The sequence below is a fragment of the Schistocerca cancellata genome, chromosome 2 (genome assembly GCF_023864275.1).
Source record: "Schistocerca cancellata isolate TAMUIC-IGC-003103 chromosome 2, iqSchCanc2.1, whole genome shotgun sequence".
Classification (NCBI taxonomy): domain Eukaryota; kingdom Metazoa; phylum Arthropoda; class Insecta; order Orthoptera; family Acrididae; genus Schistocerca; species Schistocerca cancellata.
Window position 1 is genome coordinate 288,303,499 of NC_064627.1, and position 22,188 is coordinate 288,325,686.

The following is a 22,188-nucleotide window of genomic DNA, read 5'->3' on the forward strand; positions in this document are numbered from 1 at the left end:
TTACGAGTCTCGAGCGCTACTGATTTTTTTCCGATCTTTATGCATTTTACGCTGCACAGAAATGCTCATAGAAGAAGCATATTTGTTTAACAATATGCATCTGCCGGGAATCGAAACCAGACCGGCCACTTGACAGACGAGGACTCTACGTCCGAGCCACAGCTACTGTCGAAAAATCGACCTTACTTTAGGGCATTAAAGATACTCGGAAAACTTGAAAACTTAAAAGTCGATTTGCTCGAAAATTTTTGAGAGCTGCAACGAGCTGCTCCGGGGGACTGATATTTGAGTTCTGAACTTCACGCACCACAAATATATATAAAAGAAAATAAAAATGAAGGGTGAGAGTGAAGGCTTACTTTCAACCCCATTACATAGTGATTTCCTGTGATTAGTACGTTACTGAGAAGGAGGTTTTCCATAAACAGATGCAAGTCACGATGGCAAAGTAGTGCAGTCTTAGAGTGGTTTATTTATGTCGCTCATATCTCATCAACTAAATCACACATAAATTCTGACGTAATTGCGGGAGAGAACATGTTTTTAAAATGTCGCTTAGTACTGTGCCGTGTTGTCAGCAGCGGCCGATAGGCAGTGCTCGGTGCCTGTGTTGCAGGGATGGTGGCGGTGGAAAGCGAGGAGGAGCGCCGGCTGGCGGCGCAGTCGTCGGCGGCGAGCTTCGCGGTGGACACGGCGGGCTGCCGCATCCCGGCGCTGCAGGCCTGGGACCCGCACGTGCGACGCTTCGTCGAGCCCCCGCCGCACATCGACTGCGGCCGGCCGCGGCTCGTCACCTCGGACGACGCGCGCCTCTACATCCGGGTACGGTAAGCTGCCTCTCTACTATTCTCATCCTATCCCAACCCCTGTCCTAGTCCAACCCAGATGGATCTCCTCTCATCACGTGCTCCTACATTTACGTCTCTTATACCCCAAGAGCCACGCAGCCTCCCGTGGTGGGGTCGCTTACGTTCCTTTACGATACATATAGCCGCGCTGCAGGTGCAACAACATCGGAAGCGTGTCTCATACCCCAAGAACCGTCGACTTCACTGTGACAGTATGGCTTGTGTGCTTCAACGATACAGACTGTCGTACCTTAAATGCATCCACAATCTCATACCTCGTCAACTGTGGACTTTGCTGTGGTAGGGGGGTGAACTGCGTGCCTGGACGATATAGACAGTCATACCTTAGGTACAACAAAATCGGACGGGCTTTTCTTCTCCATTAACTGTGGACCTTATTTTGATAGGGTGGCTTGCATACCTCATCAATACAGGTAGTCGTACAGGAAGTATTCCCACATAGATGTCTAAAGGTGTTACCACACTGGACTACTCATACTCCACAAACAGTAGGCCTTGCTATGAAAGGGTGGCTTACATACCTCAGCGATACAGATAGTCTAGCCATAAATGCATCTGCATCAGATTGGTGTCTCATACCTCACGAATTGTCGACCTCACCATGGTAGAGTGACTAATGAGTCTCAGCGATACAGACAGCTGTACTGTAAGTGCTATCACGTCATAGGGGTATCTAGTCCCTTAAAAACCGCGGACCTTGCCACGGTAGGTCGCTTGTGTACATCTATACAGATTGTCTCATACCTTAAGTGCAGCCACAACAGAGGACTCCCTCATGTCTTAAGAACCGTGGACCTTTCCGCGCTAGGGTGGCTTGCATGCCCCATTAATATAGACAGTTACACAATAAGTGCAACCGCGTAGCAGGGGTATCTCATACCCCACCAACTGTGGGCCTTGCCGTGTTAGTGGGACTTAAACTTGCCTCAGCGGTACTGTTCGTGGTACCGCAAGTGCAGCCATATTACAGGGTTTTCTCATGCCTCAGCCAACGGCCTTGACGAAGTGTTACAACGATTCCCGTCTGATCACCGAAGTTTTGCGCTATCGGGCTGGGCTAACACTTGGATGTGTCTGCAAGTGACGTGCACTCAGCTCTTGTGAGGCAAACTGAGGAGCTACTTCATTGAGAAGCAGCGCCTCCGGTCTTGTAAACTGACATACGGCTGGGAGAGCAATGTGCTGACGACATGCCCCTCCATATTCGCATTCAGTGACTCCTGTGGGTTGAGGACGACACGGCGGCCGGTCGGTACAGGGGTCCTTCACGGCCTGTTCTGGCGGAGTTTCGTTTCAGTTTCTATCTCATGCCCTGCGAACTGTCGGCTAACTAGTAGACTGACTTGTTTGTCTCGGTAATACAGACAGCTGTAGGGCAAATGCTACCATATTGGAGGGGTGCCTCGTACCTTAAAAACTGTGGGCTTTACCGTGCCTTGCGTACCGCAGCGATGCAGATACACTCCTGGAAATTGAAATAAGAACACCGTGAATTCATTGTCCCAGGAAGGGGAAACTTTATTGACACATTCCTGGGGTCAGATACATCACATGATCACACTGACAGAACCACAGGCACATAGACACAGGCAACAGAGCATGCACAATGTCGGCACTAGTACAGTGTATATCCACCTTTCGCAGCAATGCAGGCTGCTATTCTCCCATGGAGACGATCGTAGAGATGCTGGATGTAGTCCTGTGGAACGGCTTGCCATGCCATTTCCACCTGGCGCCTCAGTTGGACCAGCGTTCGTGCTGGACGTGCAGACCGCGTGAGACGACGCTTCATCCAGTCCCAAACATGCTCAATGGGGGACAGATCCGGAAATCTTGCTGGCCAGGGTAGTTGACTTACACCTTCTAGAGCACGTTGGGTGGCACGGGATACATGCGGACGTGCATTGTCCTGTTGGAACAGCAAGTTCCCTTGCCGGTCTAGGAATGGTAGAACGATGGGTTCGATGACGGTTTGGATGTACCGTGCACTATTCAGTGTCCCCTCGACGATCACCAGTGGTGTACGGCCAGTGTAGGAGATCGCTCCCCACACCATGATGCCGGGTGTTGGCCCTGTGTGCCTCGGTCGTATGCAGTCCTGATTGTGGCGCTCACCTGCACGGCGCCAAACACGCATACGACCATCATTGGCACCAAGGCAGAAGCGACTCTCATCGCTGAAGACGACACGTCTCCATTCGTCCCTCCATTCACGCCTGTCGCGACACCACTGGAGGCGGGCTGCACGATCTTGGGGCGTGAGCGGAAGACGGCCTAACGGTGTGCGGGACCGTAGCCCAGCTTCATGGAGACGGTTGCGATTGGTCCTCGCCGATACCCCAGGAGCAACAGTGTCCCTAATTTGCTGGGAAGTGGCGGTGCGGTCCCCTACGGCACTGCGTAGGATCCTGCGGTCTTGGCGTGCACCCGTGCGTCGCTGCGGTCCGGTCCCAGGTCGACGGGCACGTGCACCTTCCGCCGACCACTGGCGACAACATCGATGTACTGTGGAGACCTCACGCCCCACGTGTTGAGCAATTCGGCGGTACGTTCACCCGGCCTCCCGCATGCCCACTATACGCCCTCGCTCAAAGTCCGTCAACTGCACATACGGTTCACGTCCACGCTGTCGCGGCATGCTACCAGTGTTAAAGACTGCGATGGAGCTCCGTATGCCACGGCAAACTGGCTGACACTGACGGCGGCGGTGCACAAATGCTGCGCAGCTAGCGCCATTCGACGGCCAACACCGCGGTTCCTGGTGTGTCCGCTGTGCCGTGCGTGTGATCATTGCTTGTACAGCCCTCTCGCAGTGTCCGGAGCAAGTATGGTGGGTATGACACACTGGTGTCAATGTGTTCTTTTTTCCATTTCCAGGAGTGTAGTTGAACAGTAAGAGCATCCACACTGGAAGGGTGTATCAGGATATGAACTAGTTGCGGACGAAACAAAAAGAAATCTTATTCGCATATCCATGCTATTTACCAGATAGCCGTGTTGCGTACCCTCTTGAGTACTGAGATACCCGAGTTCTGTCTCGCATATTTTCCTTCCTGCTCAGTCAGACTGAGACATAGCCACCAAATCCACTACGATTTCGTAGGCATGTTAAAATGTTTGTACGAAATATTGTAACATTTATGGTACATTTTTTTACTAAGTCTTTTTGTACAACATGATTTTCTGTTTTCATCTACGCCAGAAATTTGTATGCTAAGGCTTTGATATACTATAGACTACTTATTTCGCCTTGTCTAAATTGTATCATTTTTTGTTGTAGAAATTCCTTCCCGTCAACTGTTTTCTTATTTTGTCTAATGTTTTTCAAGTTTATTGTATTCATTTTTATGAATGCAGGTGCTTGTATCTCACTAATGGCTACCAATCTGAAATATGTTTGAGCGTAAATGAAACTTTAGACGAATACTTTAGTATGCATTCGTCGTTGGTGTCAGAGGAGAGGAGAATTCTGTTCCTAGTGATGGTGCAAATTTAAGTTCTTACTGGATGTACTGTTGCAACGGATAATCTGGAAACTGACGTGCAGCTTTGTCGTGTGGTTGAAGGCCATAACCTCGTTTGCGAAACAATCACCTAACTCACCAGGTGAGACAATAGCAAGCCCGAAAAATGTCTTTCTGAAGTGTAAAGTGTTACCCTGGCTAGCCTCTTTCTTTACATGACCGAATGATTGAATTTTGCGGAATCAAGTCAAGGTGGAAACGACGTCCTATCATAGATGTATTTGGCCAAATAATGACAACAGCAGAATGAGTAGCCTCCTCAAAGTCAATACAAACAGCCCACGGAGAAAAATTTACTGATAAATAATTACTTAGTTTTTGAAGGGCCGACATGTACATACTACGAGATTTGCTTGTCAATAAAGTAAAAAGTACCGGTACGTATGTATAATTGTTAAAACCATGAACCACAAAAAGTTGTTTAAAAAGGGAGGGGATGATAATAAAAGTACTGTCCATAAATAAAGTATCACACTGTTCACGAATGACAGATTTTTTCCAGTGGTTAGCCCTATAATAACAACAGGCTTTATACAGAGGTTAGACCTATAATCGTAATAACAAATAACAAATTTTCATCTAAAGTAGTTAATAAGAAATAGGGGAGAGAGTGTCACGGACGTGATACAGGATCTGGGGTGGACATCATTGAAACACAGGCGTTTCTAGTTGCGGGGGGATCTTCTCACGAAATTTCAATCACCATCTTCCTCCTCCGAATATGACAATATTTTGTTGATGCCGACCTGCAGAGGAAGAAACGATCATGATAATAAAGTAAGGGAAATCAGAGCTCGCAGGGATAGATGTAAGTGTTAGAGAGTGGGATAACAGAGACTATTGTGAGGGTGGTTCGATGAACGCTCTGCCAGGCGCTCAAGTGTGATTTACAGAGCATCCATGTAGATGTAGACTAAGTTATTTAGATACTGAGATATAATCGCGCCCAACTCCGATAGGGCCCTTGGCAATTTAGGATGAAGCCGAGTTAACTGCATTTTTTTCCTAATCAGAATGACATCTTTGTTATTCAAGCTAATTAAGTCATCAGTAGAAATCTCAGAATGAAGAACTTTGCTTGATCGTTCGCACAACTGCTCAACCGCCTTATGTTTGGAAGAGTTACTTACGTTTTGCCTGAGCGTAGACTGGACATCGACAGGGTCATGGTCGTGAGAAATAGTCTCTTCACGAGTCTTACCTGTTACATCAATATTTAGATAGGCTTTGCAAGTCTTTTTACAGCAAAACATTGTTAAATTTCACTATTTAGAGTTCGATGGAAACAAAGCTTGTACCCCTCTATCACACGCAGTTGTTCCTTTGTTACTAAACATCGTTTCAAATCCACTCCACGCCCACCTGTAGCTAATCAAGATCGTACACGCAACTAATATGTTTACGGTTAGCGGTTTATCCGCTACACGGACGATTATTACAGCGTCTGAAGTAAATCCATTCGAAACTAGTATCTGGTTGTATCTCGTATCTCACGAATGGCGGACCTTACCACAGTAGGGGGACTTCGTACCTTAAGAATACAGATAGTCGTACGATGTGTGTAATCACATTGGAGGGGTACGTGCACCTCGCAGCAGTGGGATGGCTTCTGTGCCCCATTGACACAGGTAACCGTGATAAAGCACCACCACAGTGGATGGATATCCTTGGAGAGGTCGGACAAACATATGGAATATTAAGCGAGGCAGCAACCTTTTAAGTAGTTGTAGGGCAACAGCTTAGATGATCGAATGATTTGGCCTTGTAACATCAACCAACATAGCCTTGCTGTGTTAGTACTGAGAACGGCTGAAAGCACGTTGAAACTATCATTATTATTTTTCCGATGGCATACAGCTCTACTCTACAGGTTAATGATAGAATCCTCTTGGTTAAATATTATAGAGGCAAAACTGTACCCCATTCAGATCTCCGGGCAGGGACTGCTCAGGAGGAAATTCTCATCAGTAAACACTGAACTTGCTTTCTAAGGGTCCGTGCATGGAAATTTCGATCCCTTAATCAGAGATTTAAAATCGTAAATGCACCGTTTGAAGCTGAATACAGTGGTAATTAGTGAAATGCGGTGAGAGGAAGAACGTGGCTTCAGTTAGGCGTCTGCAGAGTTATAAACGAAAAATCAGATATGGGCAATGCAGGAATAGGTCTAGTCACGAATAAGAAAATTGGAATGCAGAGAAACTACCAGGATCAATGTAGTGAACGTGTTACCGTAAGCAAGATAGACGCAAGACCAATACCCACTGTACCACTATCGCCCAGGTCCGGACACCGTCTCAAGTATACTTACGGTGTACACAATGAATGTGACGAAGGGAGTGTACGGTCTTACTGCTTAACTTTACTGATATTTACGCCCGGCAAGATCGTGAATCGAGCACTTATTTGGCGGAGCGGACACAAGAAAGAATCATGATAATATGTGAGACCCGAATCTGTACTTTCGTAAAATAGTTCTCTAAACTCTGTTTAACACCATCCGACTCACCGCCTTGTTAATATAGGATTGCGTGAGGCGCTTTTAGAATTTGTTAAAACTGACGTCTTCGTGGAGCGTTCATACTGACAAAAAAAAAAAAGTAAACATAATCTCAGGGATTGTATTTCGTGTTATCACATTGAAGTATTGCTGCAGGATATCTTTACTGTAGTTAAATTTAATTAAAAGAAACCTTGTAATGAAAGAACGTATTTCCCTTTTTTAAACGTAATAATCTTCACCTTGCCGAGAAGCGGCCAATGTTTGGACTTAACTGAATGTTAACTGAAAACTTTTACCTTAATACGACATAAATTAATATATTCACTTTCTTTTCCTTAATAATTATGGTACGAGTCTTTTAAAGCGTCCGTTGATGGCGGAACGCTTTGAAATTATAATGAAATTATTCCTACGCAAGATGTCTGCCAAAAATGGTCGATTGTTCGACCGTTCTTGCTGTTTATTCCACGTGCTGAAAACCTTACAAATAATATTTTTATTTCTGCGTGAAGAAGGTCACTATGCAAATGAAAGAAAAATGCACAATCAGCATAAATTACCATATATTATTTAAAATTTACAACTTACAATGCGAAATGGCCGCCGTAGTGAGCGTTAGATTCGAGACTAGAACAGAGTGTGAGTAATAACGCTGGTCTTTTTAGTTTCTTTCGCCAGCGAGTAAAAGAACAATTAATTACCACAAAGATCCTATACAGTTATCTTATAGAGTGTGTTTGTACCATTATTATTTCATTTCATTGTAAATTACCGTTATGACAGCTAATTGAACGCGCATCTTCAAAGTTTTTGCAGTTTTCATTTTACTTTGTTTTGTGTCTGACTTGTCGTCGCACGATTTAATATTTTGTACCGTGTACCGGTGCAACACCATGGTAGTGTAAGTTTATGTTCCAAATAGCTTCACAGATTAAGAAACTGAAAGAATGTGTGAAACGATTAAAGAAATTATTCACATAGTGAAGGGAGACGAAAATTTGTGATGGGTGACTCGAATTCCATAAAAGGAAAAGGAAGAGAAGGAAAAATGGTGGGGGAATAGGGACTGTGGGAAAGGAATGAAAAAGAGAGCCGCTTTATAGAATTTCCCACAGAGGATAAGTTAATCATCTGTAGCACTTGGTTTAATAGTGATGCGGAAAAGACGTGGATACACAGGAAGGTTTCATACTGATTATATGATGGTAAGACAAATATTTTGAAACCTCATTAAAAGTGTAATACGTTTCCAGGAGCCCAATTGGATTCTGACCATAATTTATTGGCTTTGAAATACGGATTAAAACGGAAGGAGTTGAAGAGATGTAGGAAATTAAAGAGATGGGACCTGGATAAATCGAGAGAACCAAGACGTGTTGAGAGTTCCCGAGGGAGCATTAGGTAACGCTTGACTGAAACAGTGGAAAGGAATATAGTACAAAACGAATGGGTAGCTTTGAGGGATGAAATAGTCAAAGCAGCAGGGAATAAAATATAAGGGGTGTTCAAAAAGAAACGAACCGGAGTCTGGAATGTGCATACCTGTGACAGGAGGGTAATATCATGGCGTTTGTAATTAGGTGTGTTTCTGACTAGAGCATGGAAGTTCACAGCCCGTTGCTAGAGGGCACGCATGCACGTCCTGTGACTGTACAGTGCTAGCAGCAGCATGCATCAATCGTCCAACAATGGCAGTCGAATTGCAAACAGTGACACGGAGGCGTCAAAAGAAGAGCAAAGAGGTGTTGTTCATTTTCTGACAGCGGAAAGAGTAGGAGGAACGGACATTCATCGACAAATGTCATAAGTGTACGGTGAACACTGCATGTCCCTTGCAAGGGTCAAGGCGTGGCACAACCGCTTCAGGGAAGGATGGGTGTCGTTAGCCGATGATGCACGGTCTCGAGCACCACACTGCATTACCGATGACATCGTCCAGCTGGTGGATGCACTGATTACCCAGGACTGCCGAGTGACAGTGAAAGCCTTAGCCTCCGGGGTCGAATTGAGTGCCGAAAGTGTTCAGACCATCATGAAGGAAAGGCTGCACATGTGCAAAGTGTGTGCCCAGTGGGTCCCCACAGTCTTCAACCACACCAGGAAGCATGTCGAATGGCCCACTGTCTTGCTCATCTGCAGTGATATGCTCAGGAAGGGAATGCGTTCCTGGAGCGAGTGGTGGCTGGAGATGAGTCATGGTGGGAAAAGGTTAGCTTTGGTGCAGTATTTTGGAGCGTACAAGTTACGGCCAGGTGTGGACCTGTTGACAGTAAGTTACGCTACAAGCTGTTGCGAAGCAGAATGGAGGCCACAGGACCGTAGACCTACTGAAAAGAGAAAATGCAACAGTTTTCATGGCACAAGTTACAGGTAGAAGGGGCCCACTGACCCAACCCAGGTGTTATGAGTACATGACTCAGAGCGGCACGTTAGCAAAACAGAGGCACACAGCCACGTATAAATAGGTGCCGGTTCACTAACAAGGCATTCACGTTTGACGGCTCTCCTGGATGGCGGGGCATGTGACAACACTGGCTAGACGCAGCAGCAGATGGGGCGCCAGCTTTCCAGTCCACAGCAGGTCATTGGTTCAACCCTCTGAGACCAACATAGGGTCCACAGCCAGCCAGTGGTGGGCCACTCCACGGCTCGCTACTGTGAGCAGTCTTGTTGGCTCCCAACACACACCAGAGGCATCTCGAGGCGAGAGCTGCAGATTTGGACGCCGGATTGCGGGCGCTTGTGGTCGCTGCGATATTAGCTACGTCAGTGAGGAACCACACCGCGGTTCGCCTTGCAACGGGTGGCGCTGAGTCAATGGGGACGGAGACCGCTGAGTCGACTGCCCGCGCGACCTGATGTCACAACTCCACGGCCGTACAAGACCGACACACAGCAGGGCATTGCATGGTTCACTGAGGCAGCCATTCCGTGCCAAGCCATTTCACAGACAGCGAAGTGGTGTCTGCAGCATTGTGGGACCCCGTGATGCAGACCGAGAGGAATGGGAGCACTGTAGCTAAAATAATAAATCACTTGGGAATCTGGGGCGAGTTTTAATACAGTGCATCCCGACAGTTTCCATCCTCATCCATCTACATTTGGTATCAGAATAGCAGGCGTCTTCTGCACAATACGAGGTTCGAGCCCACCTCCTGCATTACATTCACAAAATGTTGTGACTGTTGACCAATTTTACTTTTTATGTGTTGGACGTTTTCTTTCTTTTTTGTTTGTGTTTCGAGTATGGCTCCTGGCAGACCACTTGATATGTTTTGCGTAGGTATATTACTTTTGTTTGTCAGAATAAGTGTTATTTTGTTTGGGGCAGTAAGATTTTTTTCTTTGATGGCATTTAATTACTTCTGTACTGGGTTGAGTATGATGTTTTATCCCCTCCTAAAACGTAAAATAAGATACTGGGATGTAGAAGTCAGTTTATTTTTGTAGTTAAATGTTTTGTTTCTGTGGGATTTTATAGACTGAAATGAGACTAACTGGGAACGGAAGCAACACAGTGGAAGAGTCAGGGACGCAAGGTAAGTTGGAACCAGAAGCGGTACGGATATTTTTTGGAAAAGGTAGCAAAATTCACAGCGGACAATATGGAGTTGGGAAGTGAATTAACATCTAGAAGTGAACGGGAAACTGCATCAGATCAGTCTTTTTGCCTATGATACCTCAGCGGGAGATTGATCCAGCTACGAGTTTGATTATTCTGTTTTCTGGCAAGGCATCTGAGGATGTGCGTTCGTTTGTGGAGGACTTGAAAACTTCAGCTGTGATGAATGGTTGGTCTGATGAACAGTTGTTACATGTAGCCAAGGTTAGATTAACGGGTGAAGCAAATACATACGTAACATGTTCTGAGGCCTTAAGGAAAGCGGGACAGTTTAAGAAGTTGAAGGAGGGGCTTTTACAGAGGTACAAGAAACCGAATAGCGCTCATTACTTCAGGTGGAGGTTGAGTACAATGACGAAGAGGCAGGGGGAGACGGTAGAGAAATTTGCGGACAGGATAAGAGAAATTAATGAGTATACTTACGAGTTGGGTCAGTGCAATGAGGTGAATGGTGTTCTGTTGCAGGAGGCCGAGCAAAGGGCACTTGGTGTATTTTTGTGGGGGTTACTGTCGCATATGGCGCGGAAAGTGAGTGAAAGGACTCCAAAAGATTTATATTTCGCAATTCAGCTGGCAATCCAATGTGGAGAAATAGACGTGGCAACGAGGGTACGTGACAGGCAAACAGTGTTTACAGCAAGTATAAAATGTTGTAAGTGTGGTTGTAAAGGACACGTGCAGAGGCAGTGTACCCAGTTACTGAGGAATAGAGGAAGTGTTGGAAATCAGCAGCGTGGAGGATGGAGCAGTGAAATTAATGGAGGTGGACAATCATTAAACGGCAGAGGGGGTCCAAGACCCACCTAAGGGAGCTCCTGTTTAATTTCAGTGCTACAAATACGTATGCAGAGGTGGAATGTTCAGTGGTAGGGTCCGTAGGAACTAAAAAGTTTAAGATTTTGTTGGACACAGGGGCGCAAGTGTCAGTGGCCATTAAGAGTTTAATGGGACAAAGGAAGTTATACCCACCGCATTATAAGTTGCGTGGAGTGGGGGATAAGGAGGTCACACCTTTGGCGTTAGTGACAGTTGACTTTCGCATAGGGAAAGTCCGATTAGATGCATGCATGGAGGTAGTACCATGGGTAAGCGAAGGCTACGATATGTTCCTAGGAGTAGATTTCTTGCATCAACATCATGCCAAAATTGACCTTGGACTACGAACTATGGAACTTGGTGAAATGTTATTTCAGATAGGGGAAACTGTTGTCAATGGAGAGCTGTCGCGAGGGACATTCAACGCAATGAACAAACCAACTGAACTGCGTACATTAGAATTAAGGCTTAATTCGCGTGAGTGTGTGTCTAGTGGCACCGGGAAGTCGCTATGGGTAAGTGTAGAGTCAGATATAACTGTGGGTGCGGTATGTATTATTGAACCGTTGGGGGATAATTAATTTTTGGATCCATTAGATTGTTTTGTGAAACGTAGTATTGCACGCATACAAGAGGGAAACGAGGAGCGAGTAGCCCCGTGAACATTGATAATTTGAGCGCTGTAGACGCGAAGTTTTAGTAGCGAATTTGGATGTACCAAATGACTGGTGTTCGAGAGGTAGGCGTAGCGATCAACCATTAACTGCCGATAGAACTGCATTGCGTAACAAAGTTAAGCATTTGAAAGGAGAAGAAAAAGAGCAAATGGAAGAATTGTTGTGGAAATTTAAGAATTTGTTTTTCCCGGAAGAGCCGTTACCAGCAACTCCATTAGTTCAACATGGGATACCGACAGGGAACGAAGCACCTGTTTACCATAAACCATACAGAATACCGAGGTATTTGCAGCCGATTGTGGAGGATTTCATTGATCAACAGCTTGCGGACGTTATTATAGAGCATACTAATAGTTGCTGGGGAGCGGGCATTGTCGTTGCGCCTAAAAAATTTGTGGATGGAACTAAGAAATACAGGTTCTGTTGTGACTACCGGACAACTGGTTATCATCAGTTAGAGGTGGCTCCAGAGGATCGTCCAAAAACTGCCTTCTCTACTCCAGGAGTACATTACCAGTACATCAGAGTGCCATTAGGTTTGACAAACGCTGTAGCAACGCTCCAGAGGTTGCTAGACAGTGTGTTGATGGGTTTGAAACCTTGACAGTGTCTTGTGTATTTGGATGACATTATAGTGTTTTCAAGTGGTGTGGAGCAACATAGACAGCGGTTAAAGGAAGTATTTATGAGCTTAAGAGCAGCTCGTTTGACGTTGAGCCTGGAGAAGTGTCACTTTGCGTTGGAAGAAGTGAATTATTTAGGTCATATCATCAGTAAGGACGGAGTGTGAACAGATTCGAAGTTGGTTCAGCCTGTAAGGGATTTTTGGGAGCCAAAAACAGCTAAGGAAGTGCAATCATTCTTCGGAATTTGCAGTTTCTATCGGAAGTTCGTGAAGGGTTTTGCAGATTTAGCACAGCCATTGACGCTATTTTTATGGAAGGGTGTGAAAATTGAGTGGACAGTAGAGCGTCAGAAAGCGTTTGAAAAATGGAAAGAAGTGTTAACATCAAGTCTGGTTCTTGTGTTTCCAGATTTTGGAAAGGGGTTTATAGTAGCATGTGATGCATCGAATCAAGCATTAGGGTGCGTTCTTAGTCAGGAAATTGATGGGAAAGAACATCCTGTAACCTATGCATCTAGGCAGTTGAATGCAGCAGAGAGGAATTACTCAACAACAGATAGGGAGATGCTTAGTGTAATCTATGGAATCACGTATTTTAAATGTTATTTATGCGGGAGAAGATTTTGGGTAGTGACATCATGCTGCGTTGAAGTGGTTGTTGGGGTTGAAGGATCCGTCCACTAGACTCGCTAGGCGCGCTGTGAGGCTTAGTGAATTCGACTACAAGGTGGTGCACAAGCCTGGGAAGAAGCACGGTAATGTGGATGCACTGAGTAGAAAGGTGGCAAAAGTACAAGTCATAGGTTGTGACCTAGCAGTATGGCAAGAATTACAGGACGCTGACAACGATTGTAAATTGTTGTGGACACAGCCACAATTTAACATGTACGACAATCTTCTGTGCAGGGAAACGAAGTTAGGACCAAGGGTAGTAGTGCCAGCGAAACTGAGAGATAAGGTTTTAAAGGAAGCACATGATCACGTGTTATCTGGTCATGGCAGGTGTAGAGCTACGGATAGGAGAGTGGTGGAGAGGTATTGGTGGAGAGGTAGGAAAGTGGATATGGATCAGTATGTGAAGAATTGTATACCATGTGCACAGAGAGCAGATTTGAGTCGGAAACAGATACAGCTAGAACGATTGCCATAAGCGACATGTCCATTTTCTATGTTGGGAATTGATGTCTTAGTACCTTACAGTCGAACACCATCGTGGAACAGATTCGTTCTGACAGTAATGGACCATTTTTCGAGGTATGTGGAGATGGTGGCTATGCCAAATCGACAGACAGCAATGGTCGTGCAATCATTTGTAAATAACTGGATTTTGAAATTTGGTGTACCAGAGACAATAGTTACTGACAAAGGTACCAACTTCATGTCTGATTTAATGAAGGAACTGCGAAAACCGTTGAATGTAAAGAAGTTGAGGACGAGCGCTTTACATCCACAGGTGAATGGAAGGACAGAACGGGTACACAGAACAATTGGGAAGATGCTGAGTTTTTATGTGGATTCTCATCACCATCTGTGGGACGAGTATTTGAAGGAGTTTGCCCGCATCTCGTGGTCGTGCGGTAGCGTTCTCGCTTCTCACGCCCGGGTTCCCGGGTTCGATGCCCGGCGTGGTCAGGGATTTTCTCTGCCTCGTGATGGCTGGGTGTTGTGTGCTGTCCTTAGGTTAGTTAGGTTTAAGTAGTTCTAAGTTCTAGGGGACTGATGACCATAGATGTTAAGTCCCATAGTGCTCAGAGCCATTTGAACCATTTTGAGTATTTGAAGCATATTGTATGTGCATACAATGCAAAAGTTCATACCAATACCAGTTTGTCTCCATATGAGGTAGTATATGGGCAAAAAAATGCTGTCACCATTCGATTTAGTGAAGCTACAGAACGCAAGGACCAGTGAATATGCACGTCAATTCGTGAGAACGATTCAGGATGTTTGGAAACGGGTACAAAATGCGAATACAAAGGCTTTGGAAAGACAGGAAGATGCAGTGAAGCGGAAAGAAAGTTTACCACAGTATAGAGTAGGGCGATGTGTAATGTTATCCAGCCCCTATAAGCAAAAAGGGAAAACGAAGAAGTTCGTCATGAGGTATCAAGGGCCATACCAAGTAGTAGAAACCACATTCCCCGTTAATGTTAAGCTTCAGCTGCCAACTACAACAACAGAAGTACACACTGGGTGGTTGCGGCCATTTAAGGGTTGTCCCGATGTGGTTCCAGGCATGTCACAGAAAGGGAAGAGGAAGAAAGAGAGGTGTTCATCTCAGAGAAAACCAGGAAGATTGAGTACAGCATGATGTACCGTATGCTTTGCGACACAGAAAGTAGTGGTGTATCTGTAGTTTTTTGTTTTCTTGTTATGTAGCATTGGGTTTGCATAGATTAATTAGGCATTGTATTTTCATATGTTGTATGTGTTTTCGAGTGTTGTGAGCCTGCTAGGGACAGTAGTCTTTTTGAAGAGGGAGGAAGGGTGATGGTGATCCATGTCCTCAAGTCACTGAAAAGGGGAGTATTGAGCAAGTTGGTAGAAGCAGAAAACTGATGAGGTATTGTGGATCACGGCAGTTAACAGCTGGTATGCCAAGATGACAAGGGAGGAATTACGGAGCTTCCATAGAGGGAAGGAAATGGTATGTCCAGCCAGGGTGATAACGACCAATCCGGACACATGCACAGTGCAGTTATTTTTAGCCAGAAGGGAAGAAATAGACTGTCCAAGGGACATCGTGGAGCCAAAATTGAGCTTGTAACAGGTCGAGATGCATTGGATCTTCTCCACCTACGGAATATTAATGGTAGTAGCAAGTTGTTTTGAGCAGGGAGTATTTGCTGAAGCGAAACGTATAGAGCTCGAGGGGAGCAGAATTTTAATCAATGGAACTGCGTGTAACATAATAAGACCAACCTTCCACCTGCCAGCATCAATTTCAGAAGTCACACAATTGAATGTTACACAGCCACAGCTGTACTGGCCAGAAGCAACTTTGGAGTTTTACCAAGGCATAATCTGACCTTGTTAAATCCAACTTTGGAGTCAGGTCTGTTGAGATCCGTAAACCAGTTAGTTTCAGAGCAAGAGGGGCGCATATCAGCCGAACAGCTTGTGCAGCATGTCGCTCAACATAGGCAAAAGCAACGACAAGTAACGATCGTTTTGAGCACCTCTGTGCCAAGTGCCATTGCAGCCTTAACTTTGTTGTGTGTTGTTTTCATTCCAATCAGACGGAGAGCCAGTTCCAAGAGGGAACCGACGATAGTCCAAATCCCAGTGGATTCGATATTGAGGGCATAAGACGGGTACGTAAGGGGTTGATCAAGCATTAATTGGAGTGGTCATCCAGTAAAGAATTTTTATGTTTTGTCTCATGTCATGTGTTTTAAGATGACTAGACCACATCTAAGTTTTCTTATAGTAGCAGTAAATATGTCATAAGTACATGCTGACCCAAACAAGTTTAAGAGTAGTTAGAGGTCGTCCCAGGGACCGGGTCTTTCCAAAGGGGGGAATAATGTAGTGGCACCACCGTTTAAGATGGGAAAAGGTTAGCATCAGTGCAGTATTATGGAGCACACAAGTTACAGCTAGGCGTGGGTCTGTTGACAGTAAGTTACACTACCAGAGACTATGAAGTAGAATGGAGGCCTCAGGGCTGTAGACCTGTTGAAAAGAGTAAACGCAGAGGTTGGCATGGCGCAAGTTACAGGCAGAAGGGGCCCACTGACCCAACCCAGGTGTTATGAGTACATGACTCGGAGCAGCGCATTAGCAAAACAGAGGCGCACAGCCACGTATAAATAGGCGCCGGTGTCAACAACGCAAATATGTTTCACAATACTCATAACACAAAGTTATGTTTCGTTCTTTTCTTGTATTACCGTTTTCGGTACCAAATGATGGTTTATAGCCGAAACCGCCAGTACAATAAAATAACCGAATACAGCTTTGTGTTGTCAATTTTGTGAAAAAATCCATCTTCTCCTGGGCTTTTGTTCTTCTTCAGCTTCATTATCCGATTCTTCATTTCATCCATTGTAGATGGTGGATAATTTAAATCTACCAAATATTGTTTCCATCTTTCATTATTGTTGAACTCAATGCTGATTACAGTCCTTTCATTATCTTTCACGATCTTTTGGTTGCTCTGGTATCCCTCTTTGTAGAAGTTAACATTATGGTACAGCTTTTGAGTCTCTATTCGCAAGAAATCTTGAAGATCCGGTTCTATCTTTCCTTTGACGTAATTCTCTTTCTTTTCCTTCCGTTTGCTTAGGTAGTTATCCATACTTCTTTTAATTTTGTTCTGCCTTGTGTAGAATTTGCGCCTCGTGGCCACCTCTCCTTGGTTTCTCGTCTCTCGGCTGATTCCTTAAAGCTTTTTTCCCCAGCCAAATCTTGTTGTCCCTGATGTGCTTCTTGATGACTACATATGGACCTCATTTACAGAATTCCTTACTTCTTTCCATAGTTCTTCTGCATTCTTTTGTGGATACTTATCCTGTAGAATTTCAAAACGTTTACTGAGCTACAATTCATATTTCCTTGTATTGTCTTTGAGCGTGTTGATGTGGCAGTGTACTACTTTTTAAGGTTGATTCGGACTCTGGCTTTGGGTTGTACTTGTGGCCAGATATTTATTAGGACATGGTCGGTCCCGCGCGCCGCACCCCGTGCTGTCTTTGCATCCATCCCCCAGTTTTTTTGGGTTGTTGTCAATGACAATGTGACCAATCTGTTTAATTGTTTTACCATCTGGTAACACCCAAGTTCCTTTGTGTATATCCTTCCACTGGAAATCTGTGCTGCCGATGAACATCCCTTTCGATGTTGCAAAGGTGATGAAGCTGATGCATTGTCGTTGCTGAGTTCATGTAAACTGTGTCTTCAAGCTGTTGAATGGAATAGCCCTTCTCTTCACAAGTTTGCATTCACAACGGCCTTTAGGACTTTATAATTGCTATTCGGAATGACATTCACCATTACTTCAAACTCTGCACAGGATTCGTCTTTCAGGTGGGGTGTGCTTTCTTCTGTCGACACATGGCAGTTCACAAACGATATTGTATATCTCTTAGTGTCTATTCTTAACACTGGTATTCAGTGGGCCACTGATGAAAACCCAGATATATTAGCAGCTACTGCCTTACTCACACAAAATCCCATACCTAATTTGCGTCCAGAAGTACGGCTTCCATTAAACACTGTACACTTGTCGAGTTCAAGGGTAGCAGCATCCTCCCATCTAACTTCCTCTAAAGCAACTAAATCCATCCTGTATCTTTCGACCCCCTTGACTAGACCGATTGAGGCTCTTGTTTTATATGACCTACGAGTATTCTATGTTCCAAATTATATATCTCGTTCTTTTGCTTTACGTTTATTTTGTATTATGAAATATATTTTTGTATTATGAAAAATAACAGCAAAGTACATAGCTACAACACTAGAAGGAACCATGATCTTCACTATTCTGTTTTAAATCTGCATTTAGCACAGAAAGGAACGAATTATGCTGCCACAAAAATCTTTGGTCATTTGACAAACAGCATTAAAAGTTTGACAGATAACCACCCAAAATTTAAAAACAAATGAAAAGAATTTCTGAATGACAAATTCTTCTACTCAGTAGATGAATTTCTAGACATGAAGTAATAACTGTAAAAAAATGAATTATTTCGTGTAAAGAAAACATATGTTAAAGTGACACGTCCCACATCATTACAGAATGTTGTTTCACGATCTATGGAACAAGTATTAATGTACGTATGTATATAAAGGTGTTTAGGTTTTTCTGTACTGTGTTGTATGGTATGACATTTGTAGTCTTGTTTCTTCAGAATGTTCCAGAACCTGTGGACGTTTTATTGCTGCATGTCAGTTTATGCCACTGTTCCTTGTAAGGTGTTTATGGTACCCAGTGTTTATCCTGTATTGGTGTTCAAATGGTTCAAATGGCTCTGAGCACTATGGGACTTAACATCTGTGGTCATCAGCCCCCTAGAACTTAGAACTACTTAAACCGAACTAACCTAAGGACATCACACACATCCATGCCCGAGGCAGGATTCGAACCTGCGACCGTAGCAGTCGCGCGGTTCCCGACTGCGCGCCTAGAACCGCTAGACCACCGCGGCCGGCTGTATTGGTGTTCCTGGATCTTTGTTGTTGATGGTAATTTGTTCTTAGTTTGTTGTTTTTCGATTTGTTGCTTTTATTTTATTGCTCTGTTTGTTTATTATTTGTGTGTTGTGCCCATTCTCTCTCGCTATCTGGTGTATCGCATTTAGTTCCTGTGTGTAACTGATTTTGTCCTGTGGCGTTATGTTAAGCTTGTGTATCATGTACCTAAAACTTGAAAGTTTGTTTGTCTGTGGGTGACTGGAATATTTGTGAATGGTTGTGCTTGTGGCTGTGGGCTTCCTGAATACGCCAAAAGTATGTTTTATGCTGAATATGGTAGTGTCTAGGAAATTGCTTTTCACACCTACTTCTGTCTCAGAGATAAATTTTATTCTAGGGTCAACTATTTCTACACCACTATGTAGTTGTTTTATCCAGGTGCCTGTTTGATCTACCAAACAAATGATGTCATTCACATAACGGTACAAGTATATAACCTTGTATTGTTTTGGCTGCATAATTTTCATTGAATATTTTGTTTTCTATGTGGTTCATAAAAGAAAAAGGATATATAATAAGAATTTAGAATAAAAGATAAGTGCAGCATTCAAAATGCAGTCGACATAAATATGATGTTGATGGGTGCACAAGTGTAGCACTTCAAGGCAGATGCGAAAGCGAAACTCTTCTTGGCATGCATAACAACAAAGTGGCTGTATGCTGTAGTTTTTCAAGCAATTTACCCCTCGGACATTGTGGTTAATAACAGTAATCATGGATAAAGTAATGAATCTGGTTTTCAGTTTTATATGTTTCACCTTTGTCATTAGAGCCGTATGCCTGGTCGCACCCTAATCACGATTACGATCAAATTATTCATGGTTTCTCTGAAATAAGTCAGTCAAATGTTGTGGAGAATTTCTACACAAACACATTCCATTTGCATCGTGCACCACTTGAAAATAAACTAAACATGCGGCATTTCGGAAGAGGCGTGGTGTTCCGTCACTGTATGCGTTACAGTACACGACATTAAATACTGCCTCCACAGGATAGTCTTCACCGGTAACTAAATGCTTACCAGTACTGTAAGTATGAATGTAATAAATATGCGTCGATGTGTTGTAGTAGAACATAAATGAAAATGAACTGAAATACTAGTGTTGTAGCTACGGTTCATAAAGCTGACGCACATCTGTTGTCCATTTCAGAGATATGTGAAAGTGAAAGAATTGAAGTTAAGATATTAAAGAAAATTCATTTATTGAACATTGCACCACTGTCGCTAACACACTAACAGAAACTGTAACTTGCGGATTGCTGCCTTTTGCTTTCAGAGGGAACGCCTACGATTGTACAACGTCAGCTCAGATTTTAGCTGCTGCTACCGCCGATTCTGGCGGCCAGATGGCGACCCCAAACACTATTCACACGGCGTCGACGACGCAATTACGTGAGTACTCTATACCCACAGTCATACGTTCTCTGGCAGACACTACTCAGTTATCATAATTCGATTTGTTTTGATTTGTTATCCCTCTTAATCATTTCCTATGTATGGAAACAATGGAACGTGAGCCAAGTTATTTCTCGAAGAAAATCATGTGAAAACACGTTCAGTATATGGTAAAAGTTCATAGCAATTGTATTACGATGAACAAACTTTAAAATTTTTTACAATGCAGTGTGTCAGCCACAATAAATACACTCAAGGCTATAAAAAACAGAACACCGTGAACGACTAGATATAGGATGTTAATATTCATAGGATATGTACATTAGTATGTTCTGCAGATATGATTAGCATTTCAGTCACCTCAGTTCAGCATGTGTCCTGTTGCCTTGCAGGCACAGGGTCCGCCATGGGTCCTGATAACTTGCTCCATCGTGATGACATCAAAGCGTATAAAGCGTGAAAGGCGTTCTGTGGCATAGTCATGAATACTGCATTCATCTGGTTCGAAAATTCATCTGTGTTGGCTGGCATTGACACACAGTGCTGCACCCATCATTTCAACATATCCCACACATTTTCGATTGGTGACAAGTCTGGTGACCTGGTGGAGCAGGTAAAAATCTTACATTTTGTGACAGCAAGAAGGCATTTGGTCGTGCAGCAACGTAGCAACACGTGGTCGTGCATTGTCTTCCTGAAAAATGGCATCAGGGGCGTTTGCAGGAAGGGTATGTCTAAGGGGCGCTGGACGCCATTCACGTAGGTCACATTGCTCACAGTCTCCTGGATAAGCACCAACTGTGCGTTGTGGTTGTACGCAATAGCAATACCCTACCATAAGGCCTTGACTTGGCGCGGTATATGTCGTGTGTGAATGCAGACACTGTGATTCTGCTCCTTCCTATCTGCGGCGGATCAAAATGTGGCCGTCATTTCAAACAAACAGAACGCATATTCGTACAAAAACAGTATCTGATGTCATTTGGGTCCCCAGTGACATCGTATCTTACACCATTGACATCTAGCATGTTCCTGCACATTCGTCAAAGGAAAGTGGAGAAGTGACAACATGCACGTAACCCATGCAATAATAAACTGCGACGGACTGTCACCCCTGATAGTGTACGATATGTTACGCTGATTCACTGTTGCGCCAGAGCCGAGGAGGATGCAGATTGTCCTGCAATGCCACTCAGATGAGTGTCGATCATCTCGGGGGGGGGGGGGGGGGGTCTGGGTGGTGTGACCTGACCCATCTCATGGTGCTCTATGGTCTTCTGTGAACCATTCTCCACCACACACCTAATGCACAGCTGAAACATTTCACCCCACATGATGAGCAATTTCCAGGTGGATGCATCACATTCTCTAATGCATATAACGTGCCCTCTTTCAAACTCACTCATTTGATGGTAAAGTTTGTGCATACATCTGCGGGGCATCCTGCATATTTGCTCAAGTCACGCTAATCTATTACCTTTGGTTTATAGCAGCAACCAGAGCCACCAACATTACTGGTAGATGGTGTTGCGCTGTGACATCAATGTTTACCTTGAAGCCACAGCCTGACGTGGTTCAAATAGTAATCTTTTCTGCAGAACGTACTAATGTACATGTCAGTATAGGGCAAGAAGAGCATAAGTGCAATTTGTTAGAGTGGGTTGCCTACATCAGGGGCAAACCTATTGTTCTCCTTTGATTGACAGGTCCTTAACCTGTTCTGCTAAGTGGATTATGACCCCCTGGAATAATCGTTCCCTTTGATTGATAGGTCCTTAACGTATTGCTCTCCCACCCCTACCCCTGTCCCTCCTCCTCCCAACCCCTCAGGAAACCTCCAACTCTCCCCCTCGCTGATAAAAGCACACATTTGATATTTATTTGATTGACTACTTAATTAAATTGATCAATTAATTAACCCCTCCACTCTAGTAACACCCCCATCACTCCTACCCTGCCCT

The 22,188-nt window shown here is 44.3% G+C and overlaps 1 protein-coding gene across 2 annotated transcripts in view; it reads left to right on the forward strand.

Moving 5' to 3' along the window:
* Positions 1–22,188, forward strand: part of LOC126161641 (uncharacterized) — a 375,151-nt gene that overhangs the window by 283,724 nt on the left and 69,239 nt on the right. Inside the window, exons 3-4 of one of the 2 annotated variants that reach the window (XM_049917608.1) lie at positions 617–827; positions 20,109–20,224. In XM_049917608.1, coding sequence (XP_049773565.1) covers positions 617–827; positions 20,109–20,224 — 327 coding nt within the window. The remainder of the gene's footprint in view (positions 1–616; positions 828–20,108; positions 20,225–22,188) is intronic. The other variant, XM_049917610.1, reaches the window with a different exon arrangement.